At 40.7% G+C, this 20525-nt stretch overlaps 1 protein-coding gene across 1 annotated transcript in view; it reads right to left on the bottom strand.

Moving 5' to 3' along the window:
- FRMPD4 (FERM and PDZ domain containing 4) overlaps positions 1 to 20525 on the bottom strand; it is an 852755-nt gene that overhangs the window by 728812 nt on the left and 103418 nt on the right. Inside the window, exon 6 of the mRNA XM_079910629.1 lies at positions 18379 to 18502. Coding sequence (XP_079766755.1) covers positions 18379 to 18502 — 124 coding nt within the window. The remainder of the gene's footprint in view (positions 1 to 18378; positions 18503 to 20525) is intronic.

The following is a 20525-nucleotide window of genomic DNA, read 5'->3' as shown; positions in this document are numbered from 1 at the left end:
TCTCCACACCCTCGCCAGCATTTGTTGTTTGTAGATTTTCTGATGATGCCCATTCTAACTGGTGTGAGGTGATACCTCATTGTAGTTGTGATTTGCATTTCTCTAATAATTAGTGATGTTGAGTAGATTTTCATGTGCCTCTTGGCCATCTGTATATCTTCTTTGGAGAAATGTCTATTTAGGTCTTCTGCCCATTTTTGGATTGGGTTGTTTGTTTTTTTAATATTGAGCTGCATGAGCTGTTTATATATTTTGGAGATTAATCCTTTGTCCGTTGATTCGTTTGCAAATTTTTCTCCCATTCTGAGGGTTGCCCTTTCGTCTTGCTTATGGTTTCCTTTGTTGTGCAAAAGCTTTGAAGTTTCATTAGGTCCCATTTGTTTATTTTTGTTTTTATTTCCATTACTCTAGGAGGTGGATCAAGAAAGATCTTGCTGTGATTTATGCCATAGAGTGTTCTTCCTATGTTTTCCTCTAAGAGTTTTATAGTGTCCAGTCTTACATTTAGGTCTCTAATCCATTTTGAGTTTATTTTTGTGTTTGGTGTTAGGGAGTGTTCTAATTTCATTCTTTTACATGTAGCTGTCCATTTTCCCAGCACCACTTATTGAAGAGACAGTCTTTTCTCCATTGTATATCCTTGCCTCCTTTGTCATAGATTAGTTGACCATAGGTGCGTGGGTTTATCTCTGGGCTTTCTATCTAGTTCCATTGATCTATGTTTCTGTTTTTGTGCCAGTACCATATTGTCTTGATTACTGTAGCCTTGTAGTATAGTCTGAAGTCAGGGAGTCTGATTCCTCCAGCTCCATTTTTTTCCCTCAAGACTGCTTTGGCTATTCGGGGTCTTTTGTGTCTCCATACAAATTTTAAGATTTTTTTGTTCTAGTTCCATAAAAAATGCCATTGGTAATTTGATAGGGATTGCATTGAATCTGTAGATTGCTTTGGGTAGTATAGTCATTTTCACAATATTGATTCTTCCAATCCAAGAACATGGTATATCTCTCCATCTGTTGGTATCATCTTTACTTTCTTTCATCAGTGTCTTAGAGTTTTCTGCATACAGGTCTTTTGTCTCCTTAGGTAGATTTATTCCTAGGTATTTTATTCTTTTTGTTACAATGGTAAATGGGAGTGTTTCCTTAATTTCTCTTTCAGATTTTTCATCATTAGTGTTTAGGAATGCAAGAGATTTCTGTGCATTAATTTTGTATCCTGCAACTTTACAAAATTCATTCATTAGGTCTAGTAGTTTTCTGGTGGCATTTTTAGGATTCTCTATGTATAGTATCATGTCATCTGCAAACAGTGACAGTTTTACTTGTTCTTTTCCAATTTGTATTCCTTTTATTTCTTTTCCTTCTCTGATTGCCATGGCTAGGACTTCCAAAACTATGTTGAATAACAGTGGTGAGAGTGGACATCCTTGTCTTGTTCCTGATCTTAGAGGAAATGCTTTCAGTTTTTCACTGTTGAGAATGATATTTGCTGTGGGTCTGTCGTATATGGCCTTTATTATGTTGAGGTAGGTTCCCTCTATGCCCACTTTCTGGAGAGTTTTATCATAAATGGGTGTTGAATTTTGTCCAAAGCTTTTTCTGCATCTATTGAGATGATCATATGGTTTTTATTCTTCACTTTGTTATATGGTGTATCACATTGATTGATTTGCGTATATTGAAGAATCCTTGCATCTCTGGGATAAATCCCACTTGATCATGGTGTATGATCCTCTTAATATGTTGTTGGATTCTGTTTGCTAGTATTTTCTTGAGGATTTTTGCATCTATATTCATCAGTGATCTTGGTCTGTAATTTTCTTTTTTTGTAGTATCTTTGTCTGGTTTCCGTATCAGGGTGATGGTGGCCTCATAGAATGAGTTTGGGAGTGTTCCTTCCTCTGCAATTTTTTGGAAGAGGTTGAGAAGGATGGGTGTTAGCTCTTCTCTAAATGTTTGATAGAATTCAACTGTGAAGCCATCTGGTACCGGACTTTTGTTTGTTGGAAGATTTTTAATCACAGTTTCAATTTCAGTGCTTGTGATTGGTCTGTTCATATTTTCTATTTCTTCCGGTTCAGTCTTGGAAGGTTATACCTTTCTAAGAATTTGTCCATTTCTTCCAGATTGTCCATTTTATTGGCATAGAGTTGCTTGTAGTAGTCTCTTAGAATGCTTTGTATTTCTGCAGTGTCTGTTGTAACTTCTCCTTTTTCATTTCTAATTTTATAGATTTGAGTCCTCTCCCTCTTTTTCTTGGGGACTCTGGCTAATGGCTTACCAATTTTGTTTATCTTCTCAAAGAACCAGCTTTTAGTTTTATTGATCTTTGCTATTGTTTTCTTTGTTTCTATTTCATTTATTTATGCTCTGATATTTATGATTTCTTTCCTTCTGCTAACTTTGGGTTTTGTTTGTTCTTCTTTCTCTAGTTCCTTTAGGTGTAAGTTAGATTGTTTATTTGAGATGCTTCTTGTTTTTTTGAGGTAGCTTGTATAGCTATAAACTTCCCTCTTAGAACTGCTTTTGCTGCATCCCATAGGTTTTGGACCATCGTGTTTTCATTGTCATTTTTCTCTAGGTATTTTTTGATTTCCTCTTTGATTTCTTCAGTGATCTCTTGCTTATTTAGTAACGTATTGTTTAGCCCCCATGTGTTTGTGTTTTTTACGTTTTTTTCCCTGTAATTCATTTCTAATCTCATAGCGTTGTGGTCAGAAAAGATGCTTGATATGATTTCAATTTTCTTAAATTTACTGAGGCTTGATTTGTGACCCAAGATGTGATCCATCCTGGAGAATGTTCCGTGCGCACTTGAGAAGAAAGTGTAATCTGCTGTTTTCCGATGGAATGTCCTATAAATATCAATTAAATCTATCTGGCCTATTGTGTCATTTAAAGCTTCTGTTTCCTTACTTATTTCCATTTTGCATGATCTGTCCATTGGTGTAAGTGAGGTGTTAAAGTCCCCCACTATTACTGTGTTACTGTCGATTTCCTCTTTTATAGCTGTTAGCAGTTGCCTTATGTATTGAGGTGCTCCTATGTTGGGAGCATATATATTTATAATTGTTATATCTTCTTCTTGGATTGATCCCTTGATCATTATATAGTGTCCTTCCTTGTCTCTTGTAACATTCTTTATTTTAAAGTCCATTTTATCTGATATGAGTATCGCTACTCCAGGTTTCTTTTGATTTCCATTTGCATGGAATATCTTTTTCCATTCCCTCACTTTCAGTCTGTATGTGTCCCTAGGTCTGAAGTGGGTCTCTTGTAGACAGCATATATATGGGTCTTGTTTTTGTATCCATTCAGGAAGCCTGTGTCTTTTGGTTGGAGCATTTAATCCATTCACGTTTAAGGTAATTATCGATATGTATGTTCCTATGACCATTTTCTTAATTGTTTTGGGTTTGTTTTTGTAGGTCTTTTCTTCTCTTGTGTTTCCCACTTAGAGAAGCTCCTTTAGCATTTGTTGTAGAGCTGGTTTGGTGGTGCTGAATTCTCTTAGCTTTTGCTTGTCTGTAAAGCTTTTGATTTCTCCATCGAATCTGAATGAGATCCTTGCTGGGTAAAGTAATCTTGGTTGTAGGTTCTTACCTTTCATCATTTTAAGTATATCATGCCACTCCCTTCTGGCTTGTAGAGTTTCTGCTGAGAAATCAGCTGTTAACCTTATGCGAGTTCCCTTGTATGTTATTTATTGTTTTTCCCTTGATGCTTTCAATAACTTTTCTTTGTCTTTAATTTTTGCCAATTTGATTACTATGTGTCTCAGCGTGTTTCTCCTTGAGTTTATCCTGTATGGGACTCGCTGTGCTTCCTGGATTTGGGAGGCTATTTCCTTTCCCATGTTAGGGAAATTTTCGACTATAATCTCTTCAAATATTTTCTCAGGTCCTTCCTCTCTCTCTTCTCCTTCTGGGATCCCTATCATGTGAATATTGTTGCATTTAATATTTTCCCAGAGGTCTCTTAGGCTGTCTTCATTTCTTTTCATTCTTTTTTCTTTATTCTGTTCCGCAGAAATGAATTCCACCATTCTGTCTTCCAGGTCACTTATCCGTTCTTCTGCCTCAGTTATTCTGCTATTGATTCCTTCTAGTGTCGTTTTCATTTCAGTTATTGTATTGTTCATCTCTGTTTGTTTGTTCTTTAATTTTTCTAGGTCTTTGTCAAACATTTCTTGCATCTTCTCGATCTTTGCCTCCATTCTTTTTCCAAGGTCCTGGATCATCTTCACTATCATTATTCTGAATTCTTTTTCTGGAAGGTTGCCTATCTCCACTTCATTTAGTTGTTTTTCTGGGGTTTTATCTTGTTCCTTCATCTGGTACATAGCCCTCTGCCTTTTCATCTTGTCTATATTTCTGTGAATGTGGTTTTTGTTCCACAGGCTGCAGGATTGTAGTTCTTCTTGCTTCTGCTGTCTGCCCTCTGGTGGATGAGGCTACCTAAGAGGCTTGTGTAAGTTTCCTGATGGGAGGGACTGGTGGTGGGTAGAGGTGACTGTTGTTCTGGTGGGCAGAGCTCAGTAAAACTTTAATCCACTTGACTGCTGATGGGTGGGGCCGGGTTTCCTCCCTGTTGGTTGTTTGGCCTGAGGCAACCCAACACTGGAGCCTACCTGGGCTCTCTGGTGGGGATAAGGGCAGACTCTGGGAGGGCTGACGCCAAGGAGCACCCCCCAGAACCTCCGCTGCCAGTGTCCTTGTCCCCACAGTGAGCGACAGCCACCCCCCGCCTCTGCAGGAAACCCTCCTACACTAGCAGGTAGGTCTGGTTCAGTCTCCCCTGGGGTCACTGCTCCTTCCCCTGGGTCCCGATGCGCACACTACTTTGTGTGTGCCCTCCAAGAGTGGAGTCTCTGTTTCTCCCAGTCCTGTCGAAGTCCTGCAATCAAATCCCACTAGGCTTCAAAGTCTGATCCTCTAGGAATTCCTCCTCCCGTTGCCAGACCCCCAGGTTGGGAAGCCTGACGTGGAGCTCAGAACCTTCACTCCAGTGGGTGGACTTCTGTGGTATAAGTGTTCTCCAGTCTGTGAGTCACCCACCCAGCAGTTATGGGATTTGATTTTACTGTGATTGCACCCCTCCTACCATCTCATTGTGGCTTCTCCTTTGTCTTTGGATGTGGGGTACCTTTTCTGGTGAGCTCCAGTGTCCTCCTGTCAATGATTGTCCAGCAGCTAGTTGTGACTCTGGCATTCTCACAAGAGGGAGTGAGAGCACGTCCTTCTACTCTGCCATCTTGGTTCCTTATGCCAAAAGCAGTATCATTTCTGACCAACTTAGCAGCATCTGAAAAATCTTGGTCTATTCTTATATATATATACACACACACACACACACACACACACACACACACACACACACACAATCACACATACATACAAACACATGTAAGTGCTCAACCCTCTACCTAAAGCCATTGAGTCCTCTGATCAAGCACAAAAATAACTCTTACAGTATTATAGGATTTGGTCATTAATTCATTCATCAAATAATTCATTTATTTATCAAATAATGAGTACCTACTATGTGCCAGGAACTGTTCTGGGAGCCGGGGATACAACAGCAGAAGAGTCAAAGTTTCTACCCTCACAAAAACTTTAGCATTACTACATAACATTTATCAAAAACATAGTAAATGCCAGTTATTGGCCCATGTAATTCCTTTACACGCATTTTCCCATTTATTCCTCACAGCAACCATATGAGGAGATAAAATTATTACTCCTAGTTTCCAGATGAGAACCCTGAAGCTTATGAAGATGGAGTAAATTACCCAAAGAAAGTGATAGCATGTAAATTTGAATCCAGAGAGGGTAATCATAGCACTGGGGCTAATACTGCACAACCAGTGTTAGATGTCAACTGTTAACCTATCCAGTGGTGGCATAACGTGCTGACAGGACCAAAGCAAACATGAATCTTGCTCTCTTTACTCCAATGTGGAAGGATTCTGGAGCTTTCTTTCTTGGCTCTCTCTTCCCACGGCTTCTGCGTCTAGGAAGAGGAGTGCCCTTGCTTGCACTTGGTCCTCATTCTTCATTCCTTCCTCTCTCGTTCCTGGAAAGGGAACAGCAGGGAGGAAATTGCCTCTCCAGCCCACGCGCAGCTGTTGGAAGGAAGCTCTGGCGGGCACCGAGCTCTTCCAGAAGCGGGATTCCAGGAGGAGCCGTTCCCTGCTCCTCACCTTGGCTCGCCCACTTTTGGATGAGCTTCATCCACATGCCACCTGTTATGTGCAGCTCAAGGTCTGGTACTGGCTCCCTGTCAGAGCCCAAACAGGGCTCTCTGCTCCAAGTGGAGACCCAAGTAGTGGAAGGAAAGCATGTCTAAAAGGGAAAGGGGAGAAAATGCTGGACTGCACCCTCTGAGCAACAGCCCTTGGACACACCTCGAGAGGCAGCTGCCCAACTGGCAAGGCCTGTGTCAGGCAGCTGTGTGCCCAGGAATGGGGAGCAGCACACATATGGCAGAGTGGGGCCGTGCCATCTGTCACACACCCGTGCCAGCCTCTTCGCTTTAGGCAAGGTGGGAGTGGGAGGCGTCAGGAGAAAAGCAACAGCTCACCAAGCCAGCCACACGCCATGGCTCCCCTCTAACAGGCTCTTCTTCTAAACATTTAGACTCCTTCACTGCTGCCATATGGCAGTTGCCAGTGTATACGGTCCCATAATTAAGAGCATGGAGTTTGGAGTCAGAAAACCCTAGGTTTGAATTCTGCTCCACTAGGTACAGGTACAGATCTTTGAGCATCAGTTTCCTCTTTTGTAAAATGCAAATTATAATAATTACCCCTCAGTGTTGTTGAGAAGATTAAATTCAAGAGTAATTGTAAAGATCTAAGGGCAGTGCTTTTAAAAAAAACATAATAGGTACTAAGTAAACAAAGCTTTTTCCATGCTGAGTCAAGTCTCTGACTGTAAAATATTCTTCTTTCGTAGGTGGTAGGTCTTCTGTCTCAGTTTGTGGGTTTTTTTTTTTTGCGGTACGCGGGCCTCTCACTGTTGTGGCCTCTCCCACTGCGGAGCACAGGCTCCGGACGTGCAGGCTTAGCGGCCATGGCTCACGGGCCCAGCCGCTCCGCGGCATGTGGGATCTTCCCAGGCCGGGGCTTGAACCCGTGTCCCCTGCATCGGCAGGCGGACTCCCAACCATTGCGCCACCAGGGAAGCCCCTGTCTCAGTTTTTGGAAGTAAAAAGAGCAATGGTGCCTCTCAGTAAACTTTAATGTGCATTCAGAGCCCCTGGGGATCATGGGAAAAGACAGATGCTGGTTCAGTAGGTCCGGGGGAGCCTGAGAGTCTGCATTTCTGATGAGCTCCCAGTGATATTGATGCTACTGGTCCAGGGACCACACTTTATGTAGTAAGGGTCTAGGAAACCAGCTGTGGTACCCTGGGTAAGCCATCTCACTCCTCTAGGCTTCAGCTTTCTCATATGTAAAATTTTTAAAGTTTACCTAGATGATTTCACATTCCTTTCATGCTATCATGCTGTGATAGATTATCTGAAAAAACGGCTGCCTACAGTTCCTCCCACACTACCTTCTCTTCTGCAGTGTGACTTTGCTGCTCCCCCTCATTGAGAGGTGGAGCCCCTCCCCTTGAATCTGGCTGGTCCTGGGACTTGTCTGGACTGGGAGAATGTGGCAGAAATAAAGCTGTGTGACTTCCAGGATCTGGCCTGAGGAAGCTTAGCAGCTTTCCTTTTTGCCTTCTTAGGACCCAGCTGCCATGTAAAGAAGCTCAGGCTAGACTGCTGAATGAGAAGAGGGAGAGGGCCACCTGCCCCAGCTCTAAGCACTGCAGCTGAGGGGCCAAACATGTGAGCATAGCTGTCTTGAACATTCCAGCCCCAGTTCCACCTAACTTTATGCAGCTATACAAGTGACTCCAGCTGAGATCTCATGCAGCAGATGAACCACCCCGCTGAGCCCAATCCACAGAATTATAAGAAATAAATCAATTTTTAAAGGCATTATGTTTTGGGGGTGGTTTGTTACATAGCTATTCATAGCTGATATACATGTTTTACTCACATAGGAGATAGTACAAACTTCAAAAGCCAGAACTGTTGGAAGAACTACAAAGAAACATGCCTACCAAATGGAGGGTAGAATATATGCCAAGAGCTGACGTTTACATTTACAGATCTCTCTTCTGTATTCAGTTCAATTTAATAAGTACTTATTCAGGGCTCCTGTGAGAAAAGTTGGAGACATAATTCCAAGAAACTTGCAATATATTTGGGAACGGTAGTATGTTACAAAGAAAACATGCATCAATTAATAAAAGTGCACTAAGCCTATATTTGAGAATCAAAATATTTTAATATCAACAATAAAGTTCTATGGACACCTAAAAGGAGTTCATCAGTGTATTCTGGAGTTATTAGAGAACAATTCACCAGAGGAAGTACAACTTAGACCTGGATAAATGAAGGAGTAAAAAGAAGTATGTAAAGATTGAGTAATGGTGTTCAAATTTGCTGTACAAAAAGGAAAAACTCAGCCCTATTGACAAATACATTCTAGAAAGTTTTCAAAGTCCTTTATACAGAGAATGACAATTTTAAAGAGATCTTTGAAATTACTATTTGCTATGACACACATAATTTCACTATATTAGTAAATTGTGGAGATTTAAGAATATTATAGAATATATGTGATAGAAATACAAATAGTTGAATTTCAGAGATTTAACACAGGTAAAAATTGTGAAGGAATAGTGTGAAAGCCAAAAGATGACGACATAGAACTTTGAAAGTGAAAAGAGTATACAAAATAGAATTGGGAAATAAATATAAAGGATTCAATGTATGTAGTGATCATCTTTAGCCCTCTCATCCACATCCTGGTTATAATATACTTCATTTTGGAAAGTCTTTTCTATTAGGTGGTTGCTATTGGCAATGTGAAACCTCAGAATTAAAAATTTCCAATAATATTCCAATAAAATGAGTTCAATGTTTAAGAATAAGATGTAAGAAAAATAAAATTATGCTTATTTTTATAATACTCTTTTAAAGCATTTTCTATAAGAAGATTATGCATTTATACATCATGTTTTAACCGTATTGGATAATAAATCAACCAATACATTTTTTTAGAACAAGAAATTAATCTTGTAGGCACCCTCTCAAAACTCCATTTGTCTATGTTATCATTTTGCTACCTCTTTCCCCATGAAAACCCAAGGGGAAAGAACACAATCCTGACATACTGGTAATGTGAGACCTCAGAATAGTACTTGTTTTAGACGAAAGTTCCAACCCAAAATCATAGTCGAGTGTTCAAGTATTCACAAAGACCAAAGACCAGCTTAGTAAGGGTATAATGTTACCCTCCCACTAGCATATAGATCAGTGCCAGGTACATAGTCCGCAATCTACAGTCACTACCTGAACACACGTCAATGCATGCAAGCTTTCTCAAGGACAGCCTTGGAGAGAGGAAGTAAGAAAATATAGGACTTCTTTTTTTTTTCAATCTCATAGTTAAATCCTTTGAACATTCCTTCACTTATCCATTTAACAATGAAGTTAAAAGGCCAATATTGAAAAAGCTACAGTAATTTAAAACCTAAGTAAAGGGGCTTCCCTGGTGGCACAGTGGTTAAGAATCTGCCTGCCAATGCAGGGGACACGGGTTCGAGCCCTGGTCCGGGAAGATCCACATGTCACGGAGCAACTAAGTCCGTGTGCCAGAACTACTGAGCCTGCGCTCTAGAGCCCGCACACCTAGAGCCCGTGCTCTGCAACAAGAGAAGCCACCACAATGAGAAGCCAGTGCACCGCAGCAAAGGGTAGCCCCCGCTGGCCTCAACTAGAGAAAAGCCCGGGTGCAGCAACAAAGACCCAGTGCAGCCAAAAAAAACCTAAGTAAAGGGATATTTATTTGTTGAGTACCTAAACCAGGGTGGGGAAAAACAGACAATAAGCAAACTGATAAATTTATAGAATGCTGGATGATTGCAAGTACTCTGAAGAAAATTCAAGCTGCATCTAGAGGAGGCGAGCACTGAGCATGAACAAGTTTTAGGTAAGGTGTTCAGGAAAATTTTGTGTCTGAGAAGGAGACATGTGAGCAGAGATGTGAGTGGTAAAATATTCCAGAAAAAGGGAGCCATTAGCACAAAAATCCTGAGTCAGAAAGGAGAGTTGCTATTAAGATATGACTAACAGGTTACAAAATTAATACTAAAAAACAGAGAAACAGAATAAGCCAAAAAAATTCAATAACAAAAAATCAAAAATGGCTTTGTGTGTGAGTGTGTATATTCTCTGCTTTGGGGTTTTGAGTTCTGTATTGGGGAGGAGAGATGGCATTCCTCCGGCAAATAAATTAAAGACACAGAACTTCCAACCCATTAGTTTCAGTCCCCTGGGAGGATTCTGTTCAATCCTGTCAGCCATTATCTATAATACAGGATAACCATCTTTACCTGAGAGTGGGCTTTGAAAGGGCAAAGCATAGTCCTTGTCACAGAAGGGTCCTTCAAGTTCATGTTGAATTGCCTGGGGAAGGACCTTGTGACATCTCTGTTTGCTTTTCAAAACACTGAGTTTGTCTGTGCTTTGTAACTGAGGAAAAAAACCAACAACAAACGGTTTGTCTAAATCGATCTCCTCTCTGTAATTCCAACATCTTTCCTAGCTGTTTCCTTCTAGAAATCCACTTTATTGAGACAGTAGGAGACTCCCTAATTGTCATCTTAAAAATCTTCAGAAAACAGGAGTGCATTTTGGAGAAAATTATGAACAGGGAGTACACATTGGCGAGGTCTGAATTACTGATTACTATCGGATACACATTCTTGATTTGTGTCAGAAGAGCTGAGAAACTAACAAATATGACTCCTCAAGGCAGGTATCTCTTCGCGGAATAAAGCACTCTCTAAGCTGGGCATCTCACAGGGGGACCTTGGTTTCATAAGTATTTAGCCATAAATTCATCCCAGCTACTGAAAGCGTAGATGGAATAATCAATCACACAAATGAGCCTTAATAAGATTTTGCTTTATTTGAGTATATATTAAACTCAAAGCTTTCACATAATAGCTTTTGTGCACAGTTAATTTAATAAAGTCTATTGAACAGAGACAATCTGTTGGGCAGCACTTCTAAGCCTTTACTGGCAGGGAGGGAGCCATACGCCTCTCTGAGAAACTGAAGAAAGTGATGGGCCCTTTTCCCCAGAAAAAAATGCTTAAACAAATAAGAATCTGCATTAAGTATGGAGGAGTTCATGCACCCCCTGGGTCTGTTGTTGAAGCCCTCTAACTCGAAGACACTGGAGGACAAAGAACGTGACAACAGTAACACCTCATGGCTGCGTGGCACTAGAGGAGTTTTAATTTTATAGGTGATGTGTATACTCAAGCAGGCCGTGTTGACATACAGTTTTAACATTAAAAAATTTTCCTAATTGTGGTAAAATATACATAACATAAAATTTACTGTCGTAACCATTTTTTAACTGTACAGTCCACTAGTGTTAAGTATATTTACATTGTTGTACAACAGATCTCCAGAAGTTTTTCATCTTGCAAAACTGAAACTCCAACAACCCGCCATCCCCCCGCTCCCCCCCGCAACTACCATTCTACTTTCTATGAATTTGACTACTCTAGGGACCTCATACAAGAGTATTTGTCTTTTTGTGTCTGTCATTTCACTTGGCATAATGTCCTAAAGGTTCACCCTTGCTGTAGCATGTGTCAGAATTTCCTTCCTTTTAAAGGCTGAATAACATTCCATTGCATGTATAGACCACATTTTGCTTATTCATTCATCTGTGATGGACACTTGGTTTGCTTCTACCTTTTGGTTGCTGTGAAAACTTTTGCCATAAACGTGAGTGTACAGATATCTCTTCGAGAACCTGCTTTCAATCCTTTTGGATGCACACCCAGAAGAAGAATAACACAATGAGTCTGATGGAGCCATTTTTATGGGCCCTCTTGATGAAAGGAACACTAGGACTCAGCAATTCTGAGTCAGGTCCCTTGCCAAAAGGACCCTCTCCAAAATGTGAGACTGGCATGTTGTTACCAAGTCATGCATAGGACAGACTTCTGTGATCCTTATTCTATACTTAACCCCTCTTCAATTCTACGAATTTCACTTTCTACTTTATTCATTTCAGTTATTTTTCTGAATTTTTATAAGTATCCATTAACTTTATAATAAAAAGGCAATAAAGATCGTTCAAAGTCTGTTAGAACTAAGTATCTAAGGGTATCTCAACTATCTCTTAAAACCATCAATTCAAAGGAAATTTATAATATGAATATTGGTGAATGGATTCTATAGAGAGAGAATATATATTGGGTTGGCCAAAAAGTTCGTTTGGGGAAACGAACTTTATTTCAAGACTTTCTGTGCAGTATGGAGCTGAGAATAGGAACACAACTTCCTCCTCTTTCCCCCTAGTGTCCAACATAACACTGACCAATAAAATTGAGTATGCTCAAGAGGCCTTCAAATATCAGAGGTGTCTATCCTTGAGTTATCAAATGGAAAAGGAAATAAGTTGAATTTTTAGTTAAGTATAATTCTCTGTTGAATGTAAACAAGTAGAGCCATTGTAATTTTATAGGTGAAATTCATTAACACGAGGTATAGACCATTCAAGATGTCTATGTTAGCTCCAAGAATGAGTGGTCACTCAGCTGAGCGTGGCCTTTATGAGCGGAGGACAATGGTTAGCATGTGACTCCTCGTTATGGGGGGTTTGCCCGCCAGAGGGTGCCTGAACCTACTCTTTACCTCCTCACTTCTAACTCCCACCTTCTCCAAAGCCTACCACAGGGGAGATGAGGCCCTAGGATGGAGAAAGGACATCCATTGGTTTATTTCCTGGTTATCAGAGCAGCTGGAATTTTAACGATTTGGTCTTGGGCCATGTCCATGCAGTGGCATCAATAACTACCTGAGTCACAAGAGCTCTAACAACACAGCTGGGTCAAAACCGTTTCATTAAAAAATCTCTTCGGACTTCCCTGGTGGCGCAAGTGGTTAAGAATCTACCTGCCAATGCAGGAGACATGGGTTCGATCCCTAGTCCGGGAAGATCCCACATGCCGCGGAGCAACTAAGCCTGCGAGCCACAACTACTGAGCCCGCACACCGCAAATACTGAAGCCCGCACACCTAGAGCCCGTGCTCTGCAACTAAGAGTAGCCCCCGCTCGCCACAACTAGAGAAAGCCCACGTGCAGCACCAAAGACCCAATGCAGCCAAAAAAAAAATCTCTTCAAAACACCGTGTGTCTATTTACATTATCTAAAGTCAAACCCAAGAACATTGGCTATGGTATTCCAAGCTGTTGTGGATTCAGGTCATCAATAATTGACTTCAGAACATACTGCGTTTGGAAGTGTCCTCGATTACTTTACAATTCTTCCTGTGCATATATACTGCAAGATTCAGTCCCCTTAGCAACCGAGAATTTCTGCTTGTCTGCTTATGGCTGTTTTCAAGTACCACAAATACTTACAAAGGGTCCAGAGGCTCTCTCTCCTTGTAGACTCTGTTTTCCGAACTGATACTAGGTTTACTCCTTTTTTTACCTCCTCTCTACCCTGCCCAGATCTTAGTATAATGCTCTGCACATCCAAGATATTTTTAAATTTTAAGACTTAATTATCTTCTAGAAAGATTAGAGAACCCTTTACCAGGATGTCATAAAAAAGGAATATGGATGGATGAGTACCTTTGGGTTATAGCATCAGCTAGATGCTTTCTCTCACATAAGGACAGGTCCTGATGGCAAATCATTGAGAATTTTGGTGAAAAAATTAGATTTTTTTCCAGCTTTGTTAAGGTATAAAAATTGATTATTTAATCAATTTCTCAGGCTCTAATTCTATCTTTGTGCCAGTGAGTCCCAATTTGTATTTTCAGCCCAGACTGCTCTTTACAGCTCCTGCCTACTAGGTATTATTACCTGAGAGGCCCTTTACACTTCAAAATTGTCCAAAGTTGAGCTCATTTAGCCTCTAAAATATCAACTGTATAAAAGCTGGGACTTTGTTTTGTTCACTGTTGGAATCCCAGGACCTAAAATAGTGCCTAGCATGCAGGTGGGTGCTCAATAAAGATTTGTGGAATGAACTGATGATGAATGAATGCATGAAAATGAATGAATGAAAAGATCCTCCCAGAAGGCAGAGTCTTTCAGTAATGCTCCACATGTTACAAGAGGGTTCTCCAACACTTGACAATTAAGATGGAACCCTATACCTCTTCCCATTATCTCATCCCTCCAGCCTCCTTTCTCTTTTATCAAATGGCCCTCGCTGCTGCCTCGTCCCCATCCACCTCTAAATATGCTCAAAATCTACTATCATAAAACAAAATGTTCCTTTATTATACCAGTCTATCTATAAATCTGTTCACTCTGTATTCCTATAATTTTGAATACCCTAGAGTTCCCAACTCACACCCCAGTCTTTCTCTCCTCTGTGCCTTTTTCAGGCAAGGAATGGCTCGCTTGGAATGCCCTCCCACTCCCCTGGAGGAGCTCTCTTTTGCCTAGCTATCTCCCTCTTATCCTTCAATTCCCACTGCAGGTATTATCTCCCCTATGAAGCCTCTTCGGTACCCAACTCCTCCCAAGCAACCAGGCAAAGTGGTCTTCCCCTGTGCCCTCGTAATATCCTAAGCCAGGCCTTCCCAAACTTTTTCACATCTTGGTACACATAGAAAATGGCTGAGGGTAAATGCATAAGGCTGCGCACGGCCTGGGTCTCAGGCCATCACAGTCCTTGTGCAGCACCATCTAGGTACACTTGTGACCCAGTCATGGTATGCCAGTGCGGCACGTCAAGATTGTTGGTAACTGCTCTCAGCAGGTTACAATTACTACATTCACTCCACTGTACTGTAATTATTTGTGTTTGTGTTTGTCCCTCATTGCACCTGTGAACTCCTCAAGGACAAGAACTCTGTTTTCTCATTTTTTATGCTTTAAATTATCACATACTAAAATTGACCTTTTTTGGACATATAGTTCTATAAATGTTATCACATGTATAGATTCCTGCAACCATGACCACAATTAGGATACAGAATAGTTCTGTCACACAAGGCACTATCACACACTCCTTCCACCTCTAACCCCTGGAACCCATTGATCTGTTCCCTGTCACTGTACTTTTGTCTTTTTGAGACTGTCATACAAATAGAACCAGACAGTATGTAACCTTTTGAAACTGGCTTCTTTCACTCAGCGTAACGTGTCTGACATTCATCCAAATTGTTGTGTATATCAATAGCTTGGTCCTTTTTATTGCTGAGTAGTATTTCATTGTGAGGATTTAATGCAGCTTGTTTATCCATTCATCCACTGAAGGATATATGGGGTGTTTCCAGTTTGGGGCAATTTCGAATACAGCTGCTATAAACATTTGTGAAAGGTTTTTCTGTGAACGTGAGTTTTCATTTCTCTAGGGTAAATACCCAGGAGTGGGATCATATGGGCTTACGGCAACTGTATACTTAGCTTTATGAGAAATCAACAAGTGGTCTCCAAAAGCGATACTGTTTTGCTGCTATATCTTACTGGCAATGTATGAGACTTTCAGTTGTTCCACATCCTTCCTAGCACTTGGCATTGCCAGCATTTTTCATTTTTGCCATTCTGTTAGGTGTGTTGTAGCTTCTCATTATAGCCTTGACTTTTATCTTTGTACTCCAGCAATTAGTACATTGGTAGATCCTCAATAAGTATTTGTTGAACTGAAATAAACTTATCCCATTTTTTCACTCCTGTTTCAAATTCACTGATGTTTTCACTATACTTTCTACCAAGCTTTGTGCTTAAAAACCAAAGAAATTGCATAGAAGTACTAAACTCCCTCCTATCCTCCTGTACTCACTCCTTTTCCCAAGTCCTAAAAGAATCACTCTTCCTATTAAAAGATTGATATAGCAATATTATACCTTTCACTCAGACTTAAAGACCTGCAAGCAAGGTTGCTTTTGAAAGGCTTCACTATCACTGCTACTAGTACTAACAATAAGAATCATCATTGGTAATTAGATAATTGGATGAGCCAGGCACTGTGCTAGGGGCTGTCCCTATAGTAACTCACTTACCCCTCCAACCACACGAGGTAGATATTATCCTCTCTTTACAGATGTGGGGACTGAGGTTTAATGAAACTGACAAACTTGCCCCAAGTCATACAGCCAATAAGAGAAGGCACCAGAGTACACACCCAGGTCAGGCTGGTTCCAGAAACCATAGTCCTAAGCATCCTCTGTAGCTGCTCTCCTGGGCAAAGGAACCAGCTGCTCTCTAATCAACAACAAAAACAATCTCAAATCACGTTAATTTTGAAGGAATATAAAACTTCAGGAAGTGAACCATTCTCCTCCTCACATCAGTCTTATGATAACTCCTTCAGATCAGCAATGAGGCACATGGATGAGGGGTACAGGGACCACTAGTCTGGGAACACTGCACTGCTTGAATGGAGGACAGACTCAGGATTTTAGATCTTATTCCTGTGAAGCCAGCAGCAGACGTGGGACTCAACTGAGCATCATTTGTTGCTCTATGAAAATTACCCCCATTCACTGAATCTTGAACCACATTTACATACTTCTATACTTCAGAGCATCCTCCACGGGAGACATGAGCTGAAGTTATAATAATGGCTGCTTTTTACGTTGAGTCATAAAAATAAAATAGAATTATATATATATAATAAAATTAATAATGTACTAACCTGAATCATCTAATGACTGAGCACATCCAGGGATAACATAGAACTTCAGTCTTTAGAGATATACCTAGCATTAATTCTAATAAAACAAGACATACTAGACTTTTCAGTGGATGCATGGAGTTAAAACTATGGCCAACAAACCATCAAATTGGAATTCAGTAGTTTGGCTTTAGTATTTTGATTTAAAATATTTCTTCTCTCTTTTATTACCTACTTTCTCCCAAACTCATAAACAATATGCTTGGAAGCTGAATCTATTTCTTTTTATGTTATTGACCAGGCAAGAAAGAGACACAAGTCTCAGGACCCTATGTCTTAAGGAGTCCCTTTCCTTAGCCCAAATATTCAATCATTTCATCCTTCAAGTATGAAATCAGCAGGAAAATGTGTGCACTAAAAAGGAAAGTTATCCAATGAAATTATGTCACAAGCAAACAGTAGTTTTGAGGGATCATCGTTGCTAGTTCCAAAATGTCGACCGTTTTGTGTGTTTTAGTCCCACATAAGGACAACATCAATTTCTAAATTTTCCTTACAGTTAACTACATAACAGAAAGAGGTTTCACCGGCACTCATGCAAATGAGTTAAACTGTTTTAAAACAAAGAGTGCCACCAAGTGATTACTGTCGTGGAAAATTATGGCGCCTCTAAAAATTATTTGGCTCAAAGTCCCAAGTAGTAAAATTCAAGGGTAATGAATTTTATCCATTTGGAGAGCTTCTTTAACCTGTGGCAGTTCCTTTATTCTTGGGCCTCCACACAATGTTCCCACTGCAATGCTTAAACACTCAATAATCATAGAGTCTACTGAAAGAATATCATTTAAACAAATTCGTAAGTGGCTTAAAATACACAGTGCCGGTGATTAATGAGGAAGCATTAAAGAGCAGAATGACTGGAAACCTTCCAATCAGCACTCCGAAATGTACTCATCACTGACAAATTTCTCAGACTTGAAACTTTGACAACCTCGAGAAAGAATTCCATATTTATATAAACCATAAGCCACTCAGCAATGATCTGAACTTGCTGTAAAACGTTGATTTTTCTCAAAAGAGCAAAACTTCTTTATCAAGACCACTGAACACAAAGAAGCGATTAAACACACACCAATTTGCATAGGCAACATAGCATTTTCTGTTTAAAAATCAAAACTTTTCATCCAGACAGATACATTTTTCTCTGAGAAGATACCTTTTTAAAAGAAAATAAACACAGCACAATCCAATTTCCCTTGCAAAAAGTGCAATCAAAAGTTTACAGAATTATACCCTATTATAATACCATATATAAGGACGAGCAGCTGATACCAGTTTCTGTTTTCCCCAAAATGCCTCTGGACATTGAGTCTTAAGGAAATAACCAGAGTAGTGTACAGTTTTGTACTTTTCTTTTACAGGATATTCCCACCTCACCTGCAATATTCTTTTGAAATATTAGAATTACCGGGACAAAAACTCAGAAGCATCTCATCACTTTTGTATCAAAGGCATCATTCTTATATAATTCTGACACATGGCTTTCAACCCTTGTGCAAAAAAATTCACCCTACCGAAAAACATGAGCTAATCTCCAAAAGCAATGATAAGCCTCTTGATATTTGCACTTGAGGACTATTACTCACGGGCATAGGTGTGCTCCTTCATCCTCTACTGCCTTGCCGAAGCCCCAGGGAATGGAGAAGTTCAGCCAAGTTTCTCCTTCAAGATCCTCACCCATGGTAGCAAGCCAAATCAGCTCACCTCTGCCTAAAGATGGAGAGAAAGAACTCGGTTTTTGAGTCCTTTATAAGAAGAATGTTTGTATCACAACAAACAACTGCTAGACAAGAAGAGTGAGGGGGAAGGAGAGGAGGAATCGATGCTGCGAGGCCAATCGTATTTCATCACTCAGCTACTTGGAAACCAGATATGCTGAGACAATCACGTGCTTTGAGAGATTTGAGGATGCAAAAGAGGACGAGCTCTGTCTTTTGTAAATTATTAACAGGGACTTTTTTCCTGACCATGAGTAAAGATTCACAGGTTACTCGTTTCAGAAAAAAAGCAATCAGGTTTGGCACGGAGCACATAAATCGACAAGTCAAGAAACAAGATTGATGATCAGAGCTCTGCCACTGACCCCTATGAATCAGGACAACCCTGTGCAGTTGGAATCGAAGCAATGTTACACTGGGAATAAAGCGGCACCTTCTAAAGAGGCCCATAACTGCAATTTCAGCATTTGCCTCTGATGAAAACGAATATTTGCTCCACCCATCTGAGAACTCACTATGGGCTATTTGGCACTATGAGCTGGAATGAAGCCACACCTGCATGCAATTCTCACAGCTCTCCTAGGTTTCAAAGTGCTGTGAACTTCTCACATGGCTTGCTTGTGTTTCATCCAAATTTGAGATTTAACATGCCTGCCTTAAAGCCATTCGAAGTTGCCAGTGTTAATGCTAGATCCTACCGAGTAATTTAAACTCAGTGGGAAGATGCTGATTCAGAAAGCTTTCAGAAAGCACTGGCTTCCCATGACACAGACGGGGACATTTGGGGCACATTGTGTTGAGTGCTGTGGAATGTCTCCTTTTCTCTAGACCAGGATTTCTCAACCTCAGCATTACTGACATTTTCGGCTGGATACTTCTTTGTTGCAGGGCTGCCCTGTACACTGGGGGATGTTTAGCAGAATTTCTGGCCTCTACCCACTAAATGCCAGTAGCACCTCCAGCTGTGACAACTAAAAATGTCTCCAGCCATTGCCAAATATCCACTGGGAGGTAGAATCACCCGGGTTGAAACCACTGCTCTAGACCCAATTCTTTCGTGAAGTTTTTCAAAACAGGAGGAATGTTATTTACATTGGAGATAGGCTCATGCCAAACACAGGTGGTAGGTAAATAGTCAAGGCTGTGGGTGAACCCTAGGACTCATATGCAGGTGGCCAATTCGATTTGCCTTAATGGAGACACATTCAAAGTGGGGAACATAGGTCCACCGGTTAGGACTCAGAGCTTTCACTGCTGGGGCCCGGGCTCAATCCCTGTTGGGGAACTAAGATCCCAGAAGCCATGCATGGCCAAAATAAATCAATAAATAAAGTGGGGAATACAAACTCCACATTTACATTTGCAAACCGCTCACTATTTGGGATGGTTTTGTATGTGTCAACTTGACTGGGCCAAGGGATGCCCAGACATCTGGTTAAACATTATTTCGGGTGTATCTGTGAGGTGCTTCTAGATGAGATGATTAACATCTCAACCCATAGACTGAATAAAGCAGATCACCTTCCCCAGTGTGGGTGGGCCTCATTCAAGGGAGAATTCACTCTCCACCTGACTGTTTCCGAACTGGGACATGGGCCTTCTCCTGACCTTGGACTGGAACTGCACCACTGGCTCTCCTGGGTCCCCAGTTTGCAGATGGCAGGTCATGGGACTTCTCAGCCTCCATAATCATGGGAGCCGACTCCTTATAATCAATCAATCTGTATGTACACACATACACACAAACACACAGACACACACAGACACACAAACACACACACAAACACACACACAGACACACAAACACACACACACACACACACACACACACACACACAGGCAGACCTCGGAGATGTGGGTTTGGTTCCAGACCACGGAAATAAAGCAAATATCACAATAAAGCAAGTCATGAATTTTTTGGTTTCCTAGTACATATAAGAGTGATGCTTACACTATACTGTAGTCTATTAAGTGTGCAATAGCATTATGTCTAAAAAAAACCAATGTGCATGCCT

This window comes from Stenella coeruleoalba (genome assembly GCF_951394435.1).
Source record: "Stenella coeruleoalba genome assembly, chromosome: X".
Classification (NCBI taxonomy): domain Eukaryota; kingdom Metazoa; phylum Chordata; class Mammalia; order Artiodactyla; family Delphinidae; genus Stenella; species Stenella coeruleoalba.
The sequence above is the reverse complement of the archived record's forward strand: the minus strand, read 5'-3'. Positions and strand labels throughout refer to the sequence as shown.